General features: G+C 37.1%; 3 protein-coding genes and 1 long non-coding RNA gene across 4 annotated transcripts in view; all 4 read left to right on the top strand.

Annotated features, from left to right (window-relative positions):
- The window catches only part of LOC135094020 (cuticle protein 7-like), a 3,869-nt gene extending 1,719 nt beyond the window's left edge, over positions 1–2,150 (top strand). Inside the window, exons 4-5 of the mRNA XM_063993740.1 lie at positions 586–723; positions 1,765–2,150. Coding sequence (XP_063849810.1) covers positions 586–723; positions 1,765–1,923 — 297 coding nt within the window. The 3' untranslated portion in view covers positions 1,924–2,150. The remainder of the gene's footprint in view (positions 1–585; positions 724–1,764) is intronic.
- A 2,769-nt stretch (positions 2,151–4,919) lies between these two features.
- Positions 4,920–8,646, top strand: LOC135094185 (cuticle protein-like). Its single transcript, XM_063994039.1, has 4 exons — positions 4,920–5,028; positions 5,446–5,520; positions 7,152–7,286; positions 8,157–8,646. The coding sequence occupies exons 1-4, from the start codon at positions 5,017–5,019 to the stop codon at positions 8,229–8,231; spliced, it is 297 nt and encodes a 98-aa protein (XP_063850109.1). The 5' UTR covers positions 4,920–5,016; the 3' UTR covers positions 8,232–8,646.
- Positions 8,647–8,984: 338 nt separating this feature from the next.
- On the top strand, positions 8,985–11,583 carry LOC135094186 (uncharacterized). Its single transcript, XR_010263654.1, has 4 exons — positions 8,985–9,094; positions 9,609–9,683; positions 10,540–10,674; positions 10,928–11,583. It is a non-coding gene; the product is annotated as an uncharacterized LOC135094186 (long non-coding RNA).
- A 9,710-nt stretch (positions 11,584–21,293) lies between these two features.
- The window catches only part of LOC135093985 (uncharacterized), a 4,809-nt gene continuing 3,602 nt past the window's right edge, over positions 21,294–22,500 (top strand). The window contains exon 1 of the mRNA XM_063993672.1: positions 21,294–21,323. Coding sequence (XP_063849742.1) covers positions 21,312–21,323 — 12 coding nt within the window. The 5' untranslated portion in view covers positions 21,294–21,311. The remainder of the gene's footprint in view (positions 21,324–22,500) is intronic.

Below are 22,500 nucleotides of genomic sequence, written 5' to 3'. Positions count from 1 at the left end.
ATACGTCTCTTTCTCACCTGTCCGTTTGTCTAATTTATCTGTAACACCTCTTCATCAATGTTCAGTTTCTCACCTGTCTTCCTGGATATACCTGTCTCATTGTGGTTTTTCTCTCACCTGTATATCTGTCTAGCGTATGTCACACCTGTTCATTGTTTTTTAATCACGTTTTTTTCCGCTTTCAGGATATTCATATACTTCTCTATCTATTTTACCTGTCTATGGCTACCTGTTCATCTGTTTAATTCATCTATAAACTCTTTCCACAAATGCTTAATCCTTCAACTCTTTCTTTCAACATATTTCCCCTCCTATATGCCTGTCCACCTGTCTACAAACACCTGTCTATACACACCTGTCCATCTATCTTACCTGCACACCTTAATTACCTTCAAATAAACCTCATCTATCTAGTTCATGCAATTGTAACTGATTCCACACCTATCACACCTGTCTACACCTGTCTACCTGTCTGTATTACCTATTAATGTGCAACTGTACCTTCCCACCTGCCTAATGTTGGGTACCTGTATAACTGACACCCTTCTACCTATTCACCTGTGTCTCCCCCCTCCTCCCCTACAGTCTGGCATGCCGTACACCTTTGCTTATGGAGTGAAGGATGACTACGCTGGCACGGACTTCGGGCAGGAGGAGAACAGTGACGGCAACACAGTACGGGGCTCCTACACTGTGCAACTCCCCGACGGCCGCAAGCAGACGGTAAGGTGCCCCTCGGAAACAGTTCAGTTGCTCCCTTTACAAATTAAGCAGTTACTGGGTTTAGAAGTAGTGTAAATGGTTGTCCCCTTGAAAATACTGTAGTTATCCATGTAGTAGTGTAGTTATTGGCTCTTTAAATTGATTAATTGTTGCTTTTAAAAATAGTTAGTCCTTTAAAGTGTTCGCTAACTTCATTTTCTTCCTCTCCTGCCTCCTCCTCCTCCTCCTCCTCCTCCTCCTCCTCCTCCTCCTCCTCCTCTCATTAGAAAACACCTTTATAAACACATCCAACACTTAAATATACAATAAACTCCAGAAAAAAAAATCTAAACTAAAAAAAGAGAGAGAGAAAAAAAAAACACTGTACCAACTTCACTTCTCTAACCACACCTGCTACAATCTTTATACAGGTAAGAATAAGGAAGACCCAATTGAAAAAAAATATATATATAAACACAACTTTACAGAATAGTTAGTCCAGCCAAAAAACACTTAAACCAATAAAAAAACCACGTCACATTAACTTCACCTCTCTAAACACACCTGTCCAATCTTTACACAGGTGAGAATGAGGAAGAACTCGCTAGAAAACGCCTTTACAAACACAGTCAACTTTACAGAATAGTTAGTCCAGCCAAAAAACACTTAAACCAATCAAAAAACACGTCACATTAACTTCACCTCTCTAAACACACCTGTCCAATCTTTACACAGGTGATAATGAGGAAGAACTCGCTAGAAAACGCCTTTACAAACACAGTCAACTTTACAGAATAGTTAGTCCAGCCAAAACACACTTAAACCAATCAAAAACCACGTCACATTAACTTCACCTCTCTAAACACACCTGTCCAATCTTTACACAGGTGAAAATGAAGAAAACTCGCTAGAAAACGCCTTTACAAACACATCCAGCCCAAACAATTCTATTAAACGCATTAAAAAACGTGAAAAACAATAAAAAAACTAAACATTTCACTATTCAAGAAAACAACAAATTAATTCTATCTACCTAATCACACCTGTCCAATCTTCCCACAGGTGAACTACGAGGCTGACCATTACAAGGGTTTCGTGGCTGACGTTCAGTACTACGGAGAGGCGCAGTACCCCCACGATTACGGCGCCCCTGTGACCTTTGCCCCACAAGGTTACGGCCACAGTGCTCCCGTTTACCAGCCCCAACCTTCCTATAGCTGAAGTTTCCCCCGTCCCTTTGTAAACTGACCCATACGTTGAGTTGAATGCATTTTTTTACCGTTTTGTACCATGTCTGTGAATTTTTTTTGTATCTCATCTGTCTACCTGTCCACAAACCAAAGCTTAGGTCAATAGTTCTGTCCCTGTCACGTTTGTCTGTCTGTCTATCTGTCTGTCTGTCTGTCTATCTATTTTGTTGTCGAGTAAATATATGTTTGTTTCTCATATTTGTTTGTTTGTTTTTGTCATTTGTCCTGTTTACCTGTTTATGAGTGAAGTTTTTACTAATTCAGTAGTTTTTGTATCTATGTCTATCTGTCTGTCTGTCTGTCTGTCTGTTTCCTATACGTACACTTAAAAATCCTCTCCTTTTTAAATTCTGTCTAACTCGTCTGTCTATCTGTGTATTTTGCTGTTGAATAGACAGGCTTGTTTCTCATACACTTCCTTTTTTTTCTGTCACTTATCCTGTTTGTCATGTTTAATTAAGCTTCTGAAACGTGGACTTCAAATTCTTCTGTCCTTTCTTGATTGTCCTGTCTCTGTCACCCCGCCTGTCTGTCTGTCTGTCTGTCTGTCTGTCTATTTTAGTGTCGAGTATGTTAACTTCTCTCATACACACGGACTTCTTTTCCTGTCCCTTACTCTGTCAAGTTTAATTAAGCGTGTCACACAGTACAGCTAAAAAATAAATAAATGAATAAATAAATAAATGATAAAAAATTCGCCCCTTGTACATTATTCCATCTGTCACCTCGTCTGTCTGTTTTGGTGTTCATTAAAGATATATTTGTTTATCATATTCATCTGTTTCTTTCCTGTCCCTCGTCTTGTCTTGTACAGTTAAAAAGAATTCCTGTCCTTTAATTATTATTGTCCCTGTCTGTCTGTCTGTCTGTCTGTCTGTTTTGGTGTTGAATAAAGACGTGTTTGTTTCTCATATACATATTTCCGTCTCTCATTCTGTTTGTTCATTTTAGTTTAGCTTTCCCCGCAAAATTCCCGTCCTTTGCTAACTGTTCTGTCTATATTGCTTCGTAAAGAAAACGTGATACTGTTATTACATTCCGTTTTCTTATTTTTCTACACGTTTTCTTTTTTTTTTTAATCTGCGTAAAGGTTAAGAAAAATAGTAATATATAAAAGGATGATTGATTATGAGTGACGGAAACTAAAATTAAAAAAAAAGCAGGAAAAGGAAAAAAAATAAATGTCGACTTTTTTCCCACTTTTAATTGAATCTTATGTAAGTAGCCTTGTGTGTGTGTGTGTGTGTGTGTGTGTGTGTGTGTGTGTGTGTGTGTGTGTGTGTGTGTAATATTTCCCGTGGGCCTGGGATCATAAATTTTCTGAAATTGACATAATAAATTAAGTCACACACACACACACACACACACACACACACACACACACACACACACACACACACACACACACACACACACACACACAATTACATAACCAAACCCTGTTACACAATATCACCACCACCAGTACTACCACTACCACCACCACCACCACCACCACTACTTCTACTACTACTACTACTACTACTACTACTACTACTACTACTACTAAACTATATACGTGGCTATTAATCACACACCTTTAACATCTCCCTCTCTCCCTCCCTCTCCTCTCCCCCACTCCCTCTCTCCCTCCCTCTCCCTCTCTCCCTCCATTACAGATTCTAATGGACAATACAGTGTTTTACTTGCCATTATCTATCATCATACACTCACGCACTCAACAACAACAACAACAACAACAACAACAACAACAACAACAACAACAACAACAACAGGTGGTGTTATTGAGTGTTTCATGTTTGTGTTGCCAACTTGATGTATGTATGAGGGTGAAATTGCCTGTGTGTGTGTGTGTGTGTGTGTGTGTGTGTGTGTGTGTGTGTGTGTGTGTGTGTGTGTGTGTGTGTGTGTGTGTGTGTGTGTGTGTGTGTGTGCTATATACCACTACATACACACACACATACACACAGGATTCCCCGGGAGTGTACCAACCACACGCGCACACACACACGCACATACGCAACAAAAAACAAGCTTGGGTCGCGCATCCTGCCCCTGAGGAGGTCAATGACTTGGCAACACTGCGTGGTTATTTTTTTATTTATCTTTATTTTTTTTTTACTTGCAACACTGCCAGTAGCCTTTATCATCGTTATTAGTTCACTTCCTGTCGTTATAGTGGTGGTGGTGGTTGTGGTTGTAGCAGAGGTAGTAATAGTAGTAGTAGTAGTAGTAGTAGTAGTAGTAGTAACACTTCTTATACGTTACGAAACCAATAAAAAAAAATAATAAAAATAATAATAATAGGATTCCCCACCTGGCCACTCACCTGTTGCGCTCACTGTTCCCCAGGTGTTCCCCAGCCTCAGGTAAGACTAGGCAATGCACTGGGGGAACAACACACCAGGTGACTGAGACGAGGAGGAGGAGGAGGAGGAGGAGGAGGAGGAGGAGGAGGAGGAGGAGGGTTTAACTAAAAATAAACGTGCAAGTAATTTTCGTAAATCTCATAAAAAAAGCAAAATTAAGATAAAATAGATCAAAGCCTCTCTCTCTCTCTCTCTCTCTCTCTCTCTCTCTCTCTCTCTCTCTCTCTCTCTCTCTAATTGGGTTACCCTTGACCTTCGAACATAAAAGACAAAAGCAAAAACTCACACACACACACACACACACACACACACACACACACACACACACACACAAAGCAAGCGAACCGGGACTAAACAATAAAAAAAAGTAAAAAAAAAAAAAAATAAACAAATCCACATATTCCTTGGACGTAAAATCCAGACTTTTTTTTTCCCACTTTTTTTCCCTCAGTTACTTCCTTTTTCTAATTGCCAAACCGTGGTGGAAAGGCCGTTGGGATTTACCTAACTGGGTACATGTGGGGGGGAGGGGAGGGGAGAAAAACTAGAGGGAGGGAGGAAGAGAAGAAGGAGGAGGAGGAGGAGGGAGGGAGCGAGGGTTAAGGGTATATAAGAGGTGATGATCCTTGTCTGGTACCACTGCTCGTCCTGCGGTACCCGGCTCACAGCGTGCGGCACTCGGCTCACTTCACAACATGCTTCTCAAGGTAACACTCCGAGTAAAAATCATCTCATTTCTTTCTATTTGCCTCGTGTGTTTTGTGACTCAGGAAAAATTTGTTCGTCTGATTGTTTTTCACTGATATTTACCTAACCTCACCATGGGACAGGATCAAAATTAGTTAGGGAGAGAGGGAGGATAAGATTCTGACCTCCCTAACCTAACCTAACCTAACCCTAACCTAACCTAACCTAACCTCACCATGGGACAGGATCAAAATTAGTTAGGGAGAGAGGGAGGATGAGATTCTGACCTCCCTAACTACCCTAACCCACGCTCCCTTAATCTAACCTAACCTACCTTACCATAACGTAACCTAACCTAACCCTATTCTTCCTTAACTTAACCTAACCTACCTTGACCTGACCTGACCTGATCTAACCTACCCTCCCTTGCCCCACAGGTGACCCTCCTCGCCCTGGTCGGCCTGGCCCTCTCCCACCCCTACGACACCTACCCCGTTAACTACCACGCCAAGGTGAGAGAGAGAGAGAGAGAGAGAGAGAGAGAGAGAGAGAGAGAGAGAGAGAGAGAGAGAGAGAGAGAGAGAGAGAGAGAGAGAGAGAGAGAGAGAGAGAGTGAAATGTCAATACGAGGATTAAATTTGGCATTTTTTTCGAAATATCTTTGTTCTCTTGTTCTTTTATTTCTCTCAGTCACTCATTTTCTTTTCCTTTTTCATATTTTTTTTCCTCTTTTATTTAATTTTTCTCTCAAATTTTTTTTCTTCAATTTTCCTTTTTTTTTTCTTTCCCTATTTTTTCTCTCTCTTTTATTTGTCTTTATTCGCAGCCATAAAAAGTCCTTTCGCACAGAAAAAATAGGCCTACCCCCTCCTCCTCCTCCTCCTCCTCCTCCTCCTCCTCCTCCTCCTCCTCCCATTTTTTCCTGCTTACTTCTGTTGTGAATAAAAAAATAAAGATATCTTACACTAAACTAAATAATACGAGAGAGAGAGAGAGAGAGAGAGAGAGAGAGAGAGAGAGAGAGAGAGAGAGAGAGAGAGAGAGAGAGAGAGAGAGAGAGAGAGAGAGAGACAGAGAGAATGATAAAAATAACCGGCAGAAAAGAGAAAGAAAATGGTAATGGCCGTTTTCTTTCATTGCTTCTAATAGCACACTCCGTTTTTCTAATGGCCACTGACCACTGTAATGTTAAGTGGAGGAAGTAACGACGCGGTTGCCCACTAACGAAAGTCCACACACACACACACACACACACACACACACACACACACACACACACACACACACACAGGGGACGATGACTGGCGATTCCTTCATAGAAAACGGGAGGGCGTGACTTCGTTTTCTTCTAAAAAGTTAAAGGGGTGACTCATGTAATATACTTTTTGGGGTGAGGAAAATATTACAAGAAATACTGATGAAAATATGACAAATGTAAGAAATTAATGATGAAAAAAATAAAACCGTAAATGAAAACAAAAGAAAAAAATGCTAAACAAAAAAATATGAAGAGGTAAAAATTAAAGAAAGCAAATAAATAAATAAATAAATAAATAAATAAATAAATAAATAACCTAAAAAAGAAAAGACAAAAAATAAATATGTAAAAGAAACTTAAAGAAATAGAGAATAAAGGAAGAAAGGGAGATTAACATTAGGCAGGTGAGATCAGACAGGTGAGCTGAGACAGGGAAGTCAATCAAGGTGTTAATTAATGAAGGAAGGCAGGTGAAGATACTACGAGGGCGTGAGAGTAGGAGGAGGAGGAGGAGGAGGAGGAGGAGGAGGAGGAGGAGGAGGAGGAGGAGGAGGAGGAGGAGGAGGAGGAGGAGGAGGAGGAGGAGGAGGAGGGGTGAGAGGAATGGTGTGTGTATGTGTGTGTGATGGTAATGAAAGATTTTGTGACCTCTAGCTAAATGCCTCTTAACATTCTCTCTCTCTCTCTCTCTCTCTCTCTCTCTCTCTCTCTCCCTCTCTCTCTCTCTCTCTCTCTCTCTCTCTCTCTCTCAACCTTTTTATATAATTCCCTTGTCCCTTTCCTTTTCTCCAATTCTCCTTTTCTTTACCCCTAGTCAAAAAAATATTCTAGCCAAATGCCTCTAACCACCCGTATCCCTTCTCTCTCTCTCCCTCTCTCCCTCAGCCAATGCCGTATAAGTTCGGTTACGGCGTGCATGACGAGTACTCCGGCCAGCACTTCAACAGGAGGGAACACTCTGACGGCAAGACAGTGGAGGGATCATACAACGTGGCCCTTCCTGATGGTACCAAGCAGACAGTGAGTGAAGATATCTCATTGTCCGCTATTTTAAATCTTTCACTGCCTTAAGGTTCAATTTAAAACACTAAAAGCTAAGTAAGCATGATCGTGAAAGGAGGGATAAAAAAAAAAAAAAACAGTAGATTTTTTGCAAGTTTCAGTTGGTATCCTTTAAATTCCTGCGGCCACTTTTGACCCTGGGGAACGCCATCTCAGTAGGCCTTTTATTTATTATAATTTTGTTGCCTTCCGCCGATGTCCCTCTCAGAAAATAAATAAATAAATAACGTTTGAAGATGGTGATGTAAAAGAAAAGTTCTCTTAGTGATTAATAACAGGAGAAATAAGCCAAATAACAATAAAAGGGTTAATACGGTAAACCTTTTAATCCCTGCCACAATAATTCCACCAGACACTTTAACTATCACTTGGGGTGCAAAAATGTATAATGTTGTTTGTTAGAGGTGGTCTAACAGGGGTTCAAGGGTTCTCGTGATTCTACAGATAGTTTAATAAGGTTTTTTGTGAAGGTATTGGAGTTTTCAAGGGTGTTTTCTTGGTTCATGAACAAGGATAAGGGAGACTTGTGAAACGTTTGACGGACAGAAATGACGGGGCTGATTGAATGAATAAATGACTGACTGACTGACTGACTGACTGACTGACTGACTGACTGACTGACTTGACTGAGTGACAGATTCAGAGTCATTGAGTGGGTAATTAAACAGTTGCTGCTACTACTACTACTACTACTACTACTACTACTACTACTACTATTACTACTGCCACTACTACGAGTACTACTATCACAACGGGTCACTTTAACAACAACAACAACAACTACTACTACTACTACTGCGACTACTACAGCTTCTCTCCCTCCTACAGGTGAACTACAGGGCCGATCCCTACAGCGGGTTCCAGGCTGACGTCAGCTACAGCCCAAATCCTTACGGTCACTGAACGTTCCAACATAAACGTTCACGGGAAACGTTCGCCACACTTCCCCGAACGTTTCCAAGGTTGCTGGGAACGTTTGGCACAACTTCAGCACCTCTTTCGGACATCAATCAAGAAACGTTCGCCAAAAAGAAAACGGAGATCAAAAAACGTTGCCAATTTCAACCCTAACTCAAAAAAAAAAATGTTTCCTTCTCAATGTTTCTTTATTTTTCTTTATTTTCTTTATTTTTAAGGATATTTGAGTGTACCAATATTTTTTAAGTAGGGAGAAGGGCATTATTATGTGTGCTTAAGTGTTGTTTGTTGTGTTTTCTTTGTTTTTTTTTGTTTTGTTTTTGTTGTTAGTGTTGTTCGTATGTGATCAGGTAACTCAGTAATGTTGTGTGAAAATTTGATTAAAATATTGCAACAGTAATAGTCTTTTCGTAACTTACAACAACAACAACAACAACAACAACAACAACAACTACTACTACTACTACTACTATTACTACTACTACTAACACTATTACTACTTGTTCTTCTGAGAAACAAAACCTCTATTATTACCACACACACACACAGACACACACACACACACACCACACCCAGTGACACACCCAAAGTACAAATAAAAGAAACACACAAAAAGCTGACCCCAAATAAATCGAAAATGAACAATAAAAAAAAAAAACACACATTATGCATTAAAGCCAAAAATTTCACATCACTTTTTTTTTTCTCTTTGTCGAAACGTGAGAAAGAGAGAGAGAGAGGGAGCGGGAGAGGGGAGAGAAGTGAGGTATATATATTCGTCCACTTCTCTCCACAGACATCAGTGTTGACAGAGACACACACACAAGCTTCCAAACATGAGCCTTAAGGTAAGAAGGTTAGGTTAGGTTAGGTTAAGTTAGGTTAGGTGAAAGTTTCCTCTCGTTAAATTTTCACCCAACCAAGATTTTTTCAAAGTTTTTCGCGCCAAATTTTTTAAACGTCCTATTCTTTTTTTTTTTTTATGTTTTTAGTTCTATAAGTTGTATTTTCTTGAACTTTTCTCTATAAGTGGTACATTTTTTCATACTTTTTCTTTATTTTGTAAGTGAGAAATATTTCAAACCCTTAGTAGATGCTGTTTGCTCCTCCGTCGTTGTGTGTTTTGTCTAATCTAAGTTGATAATAATAATAATAATAATAATAATAATAATAATAATAATAATAATAATAATAATAATAATAATAATAATATCAAACAAGCACAGGGCGGGAACAAATGACTTTCTCCAATATCTAAGTAATCGAGTAAAATATTCAAGAGATAATCTTCAATACCTGATTAATCTCTCTCTCTCTCTCTCTCTCATCTCTCTCTCTCTCTCTCTCTCTCTCTCTCTCCAGGTCGCAGTAGTGGTGGTGGTGATGGTGGTGTCGGCAATGGCGGAACCTGGTGGATATGGACCTGTCTATCCCTCGGTAAGACCCCCCCCCCCCCCTCTCTCTCTCTCTCTCATTCGTCCCTCAGCCCTGACTCACTCCCTCTTTTTCGTTCCCCTAACTTTTTTTTTTACTTTTTTCTTTTTTTTCTTTTTTTTTTCGTCTCCTCCTTTCAAACTTAGGGAAACTTGAGTGAAATTTTTCGCCTCCCGTTCAGATCTGAGACGCATTTCATATTTTCAACTTCCAACTCACGAATATTGAAAAAAGAGAGAGAGAGAGAGAGAGAGAGAGAGAGAGAGAGAGAGAGAGAGAGAGAGAGAGAGAGAGAGAGAGAGAGAGAGAGAGAGAGAGGAGAGAGAGAGAGAGAGAGAGGAGAGAGAGGCTAAATATGTTTTCTTTCTATTTCTCTTTCTTTTTCATCGTTTCTATCTTTTTCTCTGTCTTTTTCTTTGTCCCTGTCTCTGTCTCTGTTTTCCCCGTCTATTTGTATGTGTGATATTGGTTTACTAACACTATTCTAACTTACTACTACTACTACTACTACTACTGCTACTACTAAAGGATTCAAATTTCGTGCCTGTGTTAACTAAGAATATAATTAGTTTCTTTTTTTTTATATAATGTATAGCTCGCTGTGAATCATATACTCGTAAAACTATTGGCTAAGCAGGGCAGACCACATCAGAACACCTAGACCTGAAGAACTGGTTTAGCATATGATGACTTTTACTATTACTACAATTACTGCTACTACTACTACTTGTGATTTTGGGGAACTGATTAAGACAGACCAAATCAGAACTCCCAAATCTAAGGATCTGGTTTAGCATATCACTACTACTACCAGTACTACTACTACTACTACTACTACTACTACTACTACTCCCCGCAGCAAAAGCACCCGTACAACTACAACTACCACGTGAACAGTCACTACGGCGCGAACTTCGGCCAGCACGAGCAAGGAGACGGGAAGAATGTATACGGCGGCTACCATGTTGACCTGCCCGACGGCCGCCGCCAGACGGTACGCACGCACACACACACATATCCAAACACTCCTAGATAAATTTGAGTTCATATTTTCTTTGTCAGTGTGTGGAACCCTAACCTAACCTAACCAAAATGTAACTTAACGTAACCTAACTTAACCTAACCTAACCAAATGTAACTTAACCTAACCTAACGTAACTTAACCTAACTTAACCAAGCCTCACCTGACCTGACCTCACCACACTTAACCTAACCTCACCTCACCCTCGCCCTTCGTCTCTGGCCAGGTGAGGTACGTCCGCTGACCACTACGGGGGCTACGTGGCACAGGTGAGCTACTACGGCAAGGCCCACCACCCCAAGCACTACGGCAACCCTCAGACCTTCTTCAAGAACCATGGATACGGCCACGGGGGGATACCACTAACTGACACCACTGCTACTACTGCTGCTGCTACTACTACTACTATTACTACTATAAGGGCCATGTATGCTATTGTCTTTCTTAATTAATACTACTGTTGATATCAAAGGCTGTTACTATCATTACTTTCAAGATGTTCAGAATAACTTAAAGATAAATTAACTATACTACTACTACTACTAATACTACTACTGCTACTAATACTACTAATACTACTACAATTACTACTACTACTTACTAACAACACAAAACCAATACGACTTCTTAATTCTTACTATTACTACTACAAAGGCAATAGTAGTGATGTTCGGTAATTCCTATAAACTGCTACCAAAGACTGACTACTACTACTACTACTACTACTACTACTACTACTTACTACTACTACTACTACTACTACTACTTACTACGATTCCTAAAGGCTTTCATGAACGACTAAGACCCCGATCAACAAAGCAAGCTGTAATTTAACTTCTCTGTCTCTATCTTGTTACAAATAAAGATAACAACGTTGAGAAATTGAGTCTTTAAAATATTACCTTTATGAGTGTCTTGTCCCCCCCCCCTCTCTCTCTCTCTCTCTCTCTCTCTCTCTCTTTCAGCTTTCCTTCAATATTCTAAAATTCCTCTCTCTCTTTCAAGCCATTCCCTTCATCTTCTTTGGTGGAAGAGGGAATGGAAAGGAAAGAGAATAAGAAAGCAAAGGGAAGGGAGGGGGATAAGAATGACGCACAAAGGAACAGGCAGGAACTGGATAAAAGGAGAGAAAAGAAGCAAAACACGAAGTAAGTGAAAAGGAGAGAGAGAGAGAGAGAGAGAGAGAGAGAGAGAGAGAGAGAGAGAGAGAGAGAGAGAGAGAGAGAGAGAGAGAGAGAGAGAGAGAGAGAGAGGATATTGAATTTTTATGGATGAAAAAAAGTTTTAAAAAAAGGTTAAAAAAAAATGTGAATTCGGGTAATTAAATGAAGAGTAAATGCAAAAAATATAGTAAAGAAAATGTACATCGAAAAAAATAAATAAATAAAATACCGTAAATGTAATAATGATGATAATAATAATAATAATAATAATAATAATAATAATAATAATAATAATAATAATAATAATAATAATAATAAGTGAACCTGAAAATATATAAATCTTAATAAAAAAATATGTAATCCCTTGTGATATAATGTTTGATGTGGAAAGCTGAGAATTTGAGTTTTTCATTTTTTTTTTTTTTTTTTTTTGTAATCGATGACCCTCCAAAAAAATAACAAATAAATAAATAAATAAAAAGAAAAAAAGAAAAAAAAATAGTGACGGTTAAAATCCACAAATATTTAAATCAACAAACAAATAAACGTACAAAAAAAAAAAAAAAAAAAAGAAAGGAAAGAGAGAAAAAAAAAAACACTCCTTTTTGAAATACAGATAAAAAAAAAAGCTAATCACGTCCAAGTTTTTCATTGTCATTACTGTAGAAAAAAAAATATGAATGAGGGAAAATAAAAAAAAGAAAAAAAAAGAAAAAAAAAAAGACAGGAAGCATCACTTTTCCTAATTAACCAGGTGTAAAAACGTGCAGGGAGCTTTTTTTTTACTGCTTGGTCATCAGATTGTTGCGGTTGAAAGTCAAACTGTTGCCTTTAGTAACTAGTGAAATAACTGGACTGAACGTACCATCACTGTGTTTTTGCTTTCATATTTTTTCTTATTGTTTTTTTTTAGTACGAAATAAATAGATAAATAAAAATAATTACTGTTTTTTTCTTTCCTTTTTTTCTTTTTTTTTTTTTTTAGTATGAATCAATTAAATAAATGAAAATAATGTATATCACTGTTTCTTCTTTCCCACTTATTTATTTATTTATTTATTTATTTATTTATTCTTGTATGGACTGCTGGCGACGGAAAGGAAAGGAGTAAAGGAGATGTGATGATGATAGTGAAAATAGGAAACAAATATATAATGCTTTCCTTCCCTTCATCGTTACCACCACCACCACCACCACCACCACCACCACCACCACCACCACCACCAGTGAAGATACGTATATGAAAAATAAGGAAATGGTGATGTGGTGTTGCCATTGAATAGAGAATAAATAAATAAATAAATAAATAATAAAAATGTTTGTAGTTGAAAATGAAAAATAAATAAAAATAAATAAATAAAAGCAGATATATGATGAAGAAGATGAAAATAAAAAGAAAAAGAAAAAGAAACAGAAAATAAGCATATAATTAAGATAGGATGTTAATGATGAAAAATAAATAAACAAATAAACAAATAAATAAAAGCAGATATGACGTAATAACTGTAAATAAGAAAGAGATACTGAAAAATTGATTTTGTTGTCACTGAAACCATAAGGGAAAAAAAAGTGACAAATAGGGGAAAATAAAGAAGATTTTTTTTTACCCTAGATGAAATGAAAAAAAAAAGATTACTATTATTGTTGTTATTTTATTTCATTACTACAGTTTTCTTTCAGTGTTTTTGTTTCATTACTCCCGTTTTCTTTGTCTTTTTTTTATTACTCTCGTTTTCTTTCAGTGTTTTTTTTTCATTATTCCCGTTTTCTTTGTCTTTTTTTTTTCATTACTCTCGTTTTCTTTCAGGTTGTTTTGTTTCATTACTCTCGTTTTCTTTCATTTTTTTTTCCATTACTCTCGTTTTCTTTCAGTGTGTTTTGTTTCATTACTCTCGTTTTCTTTCAATGTGCTTTATTTATTTATTTATTTATTTATTTATTACCGCTATTTTATTTATTTATCTTTTATTTATTTTTGCATTTTTTATCCTTTTACATTTTTTTTTATTTTCCTTCTTCTCATCCTCTTCATTCTCTTCTCTTCGTCCTTCTTCTCTTCGTCCTTGTTCTCCTCCTACTCCTCCTCCTCCTCCTCCTGCTGCTCCTCCTCCTCCTCCTCCTCCTCCTCCTCTCCGTCCTTCTTATCGTTCTTGTTCTTCTTGTTTTTGTTCTTATTCTTCTTGTTCTTCTCCTTCTCCTCCTCCTCCTCCTCCTCTCCCATCCCAAAATCCTCTACCCACTTATACTTTCTTTCCTCCCTCCCTTCCTCTTTCCTCCCTCCCCTCCCTCCCTCCCTCCCCCCCCTTCTCCCTCCCTCCCTCTTTAATGTGTCATTACAGCAACTTCTCCCCACGTTTCCCCTGAGGGCTATTAATCTCTCTCTCTCTCTCTCTCTCTCTCTCTCTCTCTCTCTCTCTCTCTCTCTCTCTCTCTCTCTCTCTCTCTCTCCTAAATGTAATTAGTGGAGGAAAAATGGGAGGCAGGGAGGGAAGGAAGGAAGGAGGGAGGGAGGGAGGGAAGGAAGGAGGGAAAGAAAAGAAGGAAGCGAAGGAAAGAAAGATGGAAGAAGTAGGAAAGAAAAATAAATTAAGTAAATAGTATGGAAAGAAAACTCCCTCTCTCTCTCTCTCTCTCTCTCTCTCTCTCTCTCTCTCTCTCTCTCTCTCCTCTCTCTCTCTCTCTCTCTCTCTCTCCTCTGCAGCCACACCCCGTTTTCTTCAACAATGGGTCAGGTTCGACAAATAAATATACTATGAAAAAAAAAAAAAAAATAAAAATAAAAGAAAACGAAAATATATGATTATCGTTCATTCAGGAATTCGTGAATGGAAATTCCTTAAGTTTTTGTTAGTTTTTTTTTTAATCATTACTTTTTTTTTCTTTTGGTGGGAGAGAAAGAAACAATGAAATAATATGTAGCTGTATGTAGGTTATGAAAGTGGGTGGTGGTGGTGGTGGTGGTGGTGGTGGTGGAGGTGGTAGTAGTAGTAGTAGTAGTAGTAGTAGTAGTAGTAGTAGTAGTAGTAGTAGTAGTAGTAGTAGTAGTTGTTGTTGTTGTTGCTGTAGCGTTAGTAACAACAACATCAACAACAACAACAACAACAACAACAACAACAACAACAACATTAGAACGGAAATAACCAAACACGAAAAAAAGAGACAAAGAAACACAAAGAATAATAAAGAGAGAGAGAGAGAGAGAGAGAGAGAGAGAGAGAGAGAGGAGAGAGAGAGAGAGAGAGAGAGAGAGAGAGAGAGAGAGAGAGAGAGAGAGAGGTATATAAAACAAAGGGACCAGCACCTCACCCTTCAGTCTCTCACACATTTTCACTCTCACACCCACCCTTCATAAAAATCCAATATGGCGGCCAAGGTAAGAGCTAATTAAGAAGTCACGGTTACCTGCCTGCACGTTAATTAGACCCTATTACCTGTGATAAATAGATGTCAAAGGGATTTATTATTATCATTATTTCGTTGAGATTTCAGATTAATATACTGATGAGGGTGGTGGTGGTGGTGGTGGTGGTGGTGGTGGTGGTGGTGGTGGTGATGATGATGATGATGATGATGATGATGATGATGATGATGATGATGATGATGATGATGATGAAGGGGAAATTCAGGGCTTTGTATTTGAGGATCATTTTCTTTGTTCTCTGTATTGTGATAATGATAGGGATAGTGATGATGGTGATGATGGTGATGATGGAAATAGTGATGATAGAGAAGGTTTAAGTGATTTGAAAAGCTTAAATATTTCTTCATTTATAGTGATGATGATAATGATAGTGATGATGATGATGATAGTGATGATGATGACGATGATGATGATGAAGTGTACAGAAAGGGCAAGATTTTTCACATATTCAATCATTTTCATTATAAATCTGAACGGTACGCAGATGATGATGACGATGATGATGGTGATGATGATGGTGATGATGGTGATGGTGGAGGCAGCCCCGGGTTACTATGGCCCTGTTTATCAGAATGTAAGTAGTAGTAGTAGTAGTAGTAGATTATTACTATTATTATTATTTATGAATTATATCTATTAAATCTCTCTCTCCTCCTCTCTCTCTCTCCTCTCCTCTCTCTTCTCTCTCTCTCTCTCTCTCCTCTCTCTCTCTCTCTTCCTCTCTCTCTCTCTCCTCTCTCTCTCTTCCCCACCACCACCACCACCAACTTTATCCTACCCTTATATAACGAAACCTAACCAAACTTAACCTAATATAACCAAACCTAATTTAACCTAACCTAACCTAACCTAACCAAACCTAACCAAACCTAACCTAACCTAACCTAACCAAACCTAACTCAACCTAACCTAACTTAACCTAACCTAACCTAACTAAACCTAACCTAACCTAACCAAACCTAACTCAACCTAACCTAACTTAACCTAACCTAACCTAACCAAACCTAATATAACCAAACCTAATTTAACCTAACCTAACCTAACGTAACCTAACCAAACCTAACCCAACCTAACCATTACGCCCACAGCACCGCCCACCCCGTACCACTTCGACTACTACGCCCACGACCACTACGGAGGCACCCACGCCCGCTGGGAGGTGTCAGATGGTTACCACGCCCGCGGAAGCTATCACGCCCGATTCCCTGATGGTTCCTATATCAACAAGTCCTATTATTGATGCTGATGTGTCTGTGTGTGTCCGTGAACGTGTCCTTGCTGTCTTGTCCCTCGTTCTGTGATGTGTGTGTTGTTTTTTGTTGTGGTCAATAAAATGTCTGTCTATTTTATCAATTTATCTTCACCAACAGTCTCTCTCGTGTTCTCTATCTCTCCTATTCCTTCTTATTTTTCCTATTCTCATCATTTATCATTTGTATTTTTCTATTTCTTCTCTTTTCCTGTTAAAAAATCTTAGTTCAGTCTCCTTTTCCTTTCAACTTTCATTATTTCTCTTATTCCTTCTCCCTTACTCCTTTTTATTACTTCTTCCTCTTATTTTCCTATTATTATCATGGCCTTTCCATTCTCCTACTCCTTCTCTTCACTGTTCACTGTCTCCTTTTATTTTCATCTTCCACTTTTTCTCTTATTTCCTTCCTCATTATTCCTTTCTATTACTTCTTCCTCTTCCTCAGCCTTGCCTATCACCTGTTTGTCTTCCTTCACTGCATCAACAGCCTTCCCTCAAGCTTACCTCAGTCTTACCTATCACCAGCTCGTTTTCTTTCATTACCCCCTCCATCCTTCGCTTATTAAATGATGGTGTTTTAAAATTCCATCACTGTTCTGTCCTTCCTTTTTGTTTGTTTATTTGTTTGTTTGTTTGTTTGTTTGTTTGTTTTCAATATATTTCATTGATAAAATAAATAGCCAAGATTCATGATAATTTGGATTTTAAATGATTGTTCGTATTTCAATGTTCACTACTACTACTACTACTACTACTACTACTACTACTACTACTACTATTACTACTACTACTACTATTAAATGAACAAATATCGCTTACAATAAAAAAAATATACACAAGTTATATATTTTTCGTTATTTATTGATATTTTTTTTTTCGATGGTAAAATTGAAACAGCGTAGTATATGACTCTCTCTCTCTCTCTCTCTCTCTCTCTCTCTCTCTCTCTCTCTCTCTCTCTCTCGTAATTAACACGCCCAACAGGTGTTAAAATTAATCAGGCCAGGTATTTTCCTTTCCATCATCTCCTCCCTTTATCATTCTCTCTTCCCTCTTCTTTTCTTTTCCCCCCTTCATTGTTCTCCTGTCTCCTTCTTCCTTTAAACATTTTTCTATTATTTTTTTCTTTTTCCTCCTTTTCCTCTTCCTTTTCTATTTTCTCCCTTTAAACATTTTCTTCTACTCTTTTATTCTTTTTTTCCTGCTCCTTCTCTCTTTTTTCCCCTATTTTCTTCTTCTAGACTATTATCTTCCTCTTTTCCCTTCTCCTTTTTCTTCTTTTCCTATCTTCTCCTAAACATTTTACAATTTTTTTCTTTCTTTTTCCCTTCTTCTCCTCCTCTTCATTTCCTATCTTCTCTCTCCTTCGAGCTATTTGTCTTTTTCTTTTTCCTCTTCTTCTTCCTCTTCCTTCTCCTCCTCCTCCTCCTCCTCCTTCTCAAACTGTCCAGCTCCCTTTCATCTTCTCGTTCCTTCTCTTTCTTTCCTCTTATCTCTCTTCTTTCCTTCTCTCTTATCTATTTTCTCCTCCTCCTCCTCCTCCACTGTTTTCTTTCTCTACTTCTTTATTTTTTTTATATTTCCTTTCTATTTCCTATTTCCTTCTCCAAAATTTCTTTCTTCCTCTTTCTTTCTTTATTATCTCTCCTTCCTTCCCTCTTTTCTCTTTTACTTTTCTCTTCCTTCTTTCCTTATCTTCAATATCCCCAGGAATATCACTTTTCTTGCCTCCTCCTCCTCCTCCTCCTCCTCCTCCTCCTCCTCCTCGTCCTTCAGTCCCGCCCAGCTCTTCTTCTTCCTCCTCCTCCTTCTCCTATTTCACATACTTCGCTCCTCGCTCCTCCTCAAGCTCTTGTTACTCCTCCTCCTCCTTCTCCTCCTCCTCCTCCTCCTCTTACCTTCCCTCCCGTACCTTGAAGTTTCCAACACTCACCTGTAAAAGAAATCAAGATGTAATTTTTGCGTCCCAAACACGTTTATTTTTCATTAGAGAGAGAGAGAGAGAGAGAGAGAGAGAGAGAGAGAGAGAGAGAGAGAGAGAGAGAGAGAGAGAGAGAGAGAGAGAGAGAGAGAGAGAGAGAGAGAATGAAACAGATATGGGAAATAAAAAAAGTAATAATAAAACAATGAAAGAGAAAATAAGTAGAAAAAAAAATTGAAAGACTGAAAATAAATAGAGAAATTAATGAGTTTCCTGAAAAAAAGAGAAAAGGGAATAATAAAGAATGAAAGGATTAAATATACACTGATGAATGAAATACATGTTGATAAAAAATAGAGAAATATAAAGAGAATGAGATAAACATTGATTAAAAATAGGTAAAGAATTTGCGAATGAACGAAACAAAACGCTAAAGAAGAAAATAAGTAAATAAAAGAAATGCTGATAAAAAGAAGGAAATAGAGAGAATGAAATAAACGCTGATAGAGAGGAAATAAAATAAAAGTTGATAAATAGAAGGAAAGAAATAGAATGAAATACGAGCTGATAAAAAGAAAAGATATTATAAAATTAATTAAATAAACAATAATAAAAGAGAAAAAAACAAGAAAATTAATAAAAGACACGATGAAAAAATAAGAGAAAACAGAATAAATGAAAAAGAAAAAAGAAAAGAAAAAAAAATAGCGAAATTATAAAATACCCAAGTCACCCCTTCCGTGCATTGCCATCAACAGAAAACGGAGAGTCGTTAGGGGAAAAATACTATTAACATATTGTAATAACTTGTTGTATTGGTAATTTAAGTAATTTACATGCAGTAATAACAGTTATGAAGTATCTATATCACTCTCTCTCTCTCTCTCTCTCTCTCTCTCTCTCTCTCTCTCTCTCTCTCTCTCTCTCTCTCTCTCTCTCTCTCTCTCTGTGTGTGTTATTAAAGAGAATTCATAGCCAGGACAGATTAAAGGAAAAATAATGAGTCTGTTTGTATGTATGTATGTATGTATGTATGTGTGTGTGTGTGTGTGTGTGTGTGTGTGTGTGTGTGTGTGTGTGTGTGTGTGTGTGTGTGTTAATCTATGGAGCTTTTATGTCGAATTATGATAATAATAATAATAATAATAATAATAATAATAATAATAATAAGAAGAAGAAGAAGAAGAAGAAGAAGAAGAAGAAGAAGAAGAAGAAGAAGAAGAAAAAGAAGAAGAAAGAGAAGGAGAAGGAGAAGAACGAGGAAAAGAAGAAGATGAAGGAGAGGAAGAAGATATCAATAGTAGTAGTAGTAGTAGTAGTAAAGCAACAGTACAACAACAACAACAACAACAACAACAACAACAACAACAACAACAACCACCACCACCACCAAAACTCCACACGAAGATAAATGGTCGCAAACTGAACAAACGCCACCAACAGACGCACACACAAACATTCTCCAACACTCCACGTCTGTGTTTGGCATTTTCTCCAAATTGTGCAGGAAAGAAATGAAAAAAAAAGAAAATAAGACAGAAAAAGAAAAAAATTATCGAGAGGTTTCATTTCAGAGAGAGAGAGAGAGAGAGAGAGAGAGAGAGAGAGAGAGAGAGAGAGAGAGAGAGAGAGAGAGAGAGAGAGAGAGAGAGAAAAAAAAAAAACATACCAATTTCCTCTCTCTCTCTCTCTCTCTCTCTCTCTCTCTCTCTCTCTCTCTCTCTCTCTCTCTCTCTCTCTCTAACCTAATTATATCTCCAATTTCTGTTATTCTCAACATTAATTTTACTCTTATTTCTATTATTATCTCAGTAATAAAAGAAAGAAAGAAAGAAAAAGAAAGAAAGAAAGAAGGAAAGAAGGAAAATGAAGAAAATTAAGGATAAAAGATAAAAAACTTTAAAAATTACTCTAAAAAATAAATGAAAGGAAGAAAGGAAGGAAGGAAGGAAGGAAGGAAGGAAGGAAGGAAGGAAGGAAGGAAGGAAGGAAGGAAGGAAGGAAGGAACCAGACAAGCAAGCAAACAAGGAAGGAAGGAAGGACAGAAGGAAAACGGAAAAAAAGGAAGGATGGAAAGAAAGAATGAAAGAGAAAAAAAGGAAGAAGGAAGGAAAGAAAATACACAACACAAGGGATAATAAAGAGGAGATGGAAATAAAGAGAAAACCAAAACTCAACCTGGAAATTCGCTCCAATTCTTAACCAGGATCTATTTCGTGTCCAATTTTCTATTTATCTATTTCCATTTATTCATTTATTCACTGACCTATTTTTTTTATCATCATTTATTTCCATTTATTTATCTACACAAGTCCAATTATTCATGCTTTTCATTTATATTTATTATTTATTTATTTATTTATTTATTTTCAATGTTTTTTTTTCTTTTGTTTTATTTCAAATAGATGCAATAATTTTAAATCGAGGAATAATCACTGAGAATTAACACACACACACACACACACACACACACACACACACACACACACACACACACACACACACACAAGCCAGTGAACGAATAAACTTAATAATGAAAAGTAAAAATGCCTGTGTGTGTGTGTGTGTGTGTGTGTGTGTGTGTGTGTGTGTGTGTGTGTGTGTGTGTGTGTGTGTGTGTGTGTGTGTGTGTGTGTAAGAGCACGCCTACTGCAATGCATCACAACCCCCTCCCCCTTCTCTCTCTCTCTCTCTCTCTCTCTCTCTCTCTCTCTCTCTCTCTGGAAAACGAAAAATATTGAAATACATAAAAATTACCCCCCAGCAACACTTGGCAACCCCACCTGGCCTGGGGTATATAACCGGCATGGGATCAGCTGTTTGTCACTCTGCTCCGGACACTCCAAGCGACAATGTACTCCAAGGTCAGAGAGAGAGAGAGAGAGAGAGAGAGAGAGAGAGAGAGAGAGAGAGAGAGAGAGAGAGAGAGAGAGAGAGAGAGAGAGAGAGAGAATTCTATCTTTCATATATATATACATACATTTTTATTATTTTTTCTTCCTCTTTTCCTTCTTACGTGTCTGCAAATTAATTTTCTACTGGTCTATAATGAAAAGCATTCGAAAAAGAAATACTGAGATAAAATTTACATGAATGGGAATAATGGCAACTTTTAAAAGGTATATATATAATTACTGAGTGCACTGGAAGATAAATAAATAAATAAATAAATAAATAAATAAATAAAATAGAAATGAAAGAAAATATGAAAATAATAATAAATAACAAAGTATATGATGGAGTTAATATCATGAGTAATTTCATCTTCATTTATAACATTTCTCTATTTCTTTTCTTTGTTTATTATTCACTTTTATTTATTTATTTATTTATCTATTTATTTGTTTCGTGTTAATAAATTTCCTTACTATTTTTTTCATTATTTTGACTTTAAATCTATTATTATCATTATCATTATTATTATTATTATTATTATTATTATTATTATTATTGTTATTTATTTTACTTGATATTAATAAGCAACACTGGATTTCATATATTTTTCTGCTTCAATACGTACTAGTGCATTCCAGAGACAAAATTCCTTCCCACGATTCCAAAAAACTCATTCTATAATAATAATAATAATAATAATAATAATAATAATAATAATAATAATAATAATAATAATAATAATAATAATAAACATTTTCTTAACATGTCCTCTTTAATCTATAATCAATAGTTTTTTTTTCCTCCATTAACTTTCTTTCCCCTTCCGTAACTAACAACATCCAGTGACGTAATTCCTTTCCACGATTCCAAAAACACATTCCTGGATTCCCACAATAGTTCAATTTCTGGTTAACATTTCTTCTTTAACTCATAACAAGTTTTTAATATTTTTTTTCCATCTTCAGTAAAAATAATTAATTCCAGTGACGCAAATTCCTTTCGACGATTCCAGAAACACATTCCTGGATTCCCACTACAGTTCAATTTCTGTTTACCATTTCCTCTTTGACTCGTAATCAATATTTTTTTCCATCTTCAGTAAAAAATAATTAACTCCAGTGACGCAAATTCCTTAAACAATTCCAG

The sequence above is a fragment of the Scylla paramamosain genome, chromosome 44 (genome assembly GCF_035594125.1).
Source record: "Scylla paramamosain isolate STU-SP2022 chromosome 44, ASM3559412v1, whole genome shotgun sequence".
NCBI lineage: Eukaryota > Metazoa > Arthropoda > Malacostraca > Decapoda > Portunidae > Scylla > Scylla paramamosain.
This window is presented reverse-complemented; position numbering and strand designations above follow the sequence as displayed.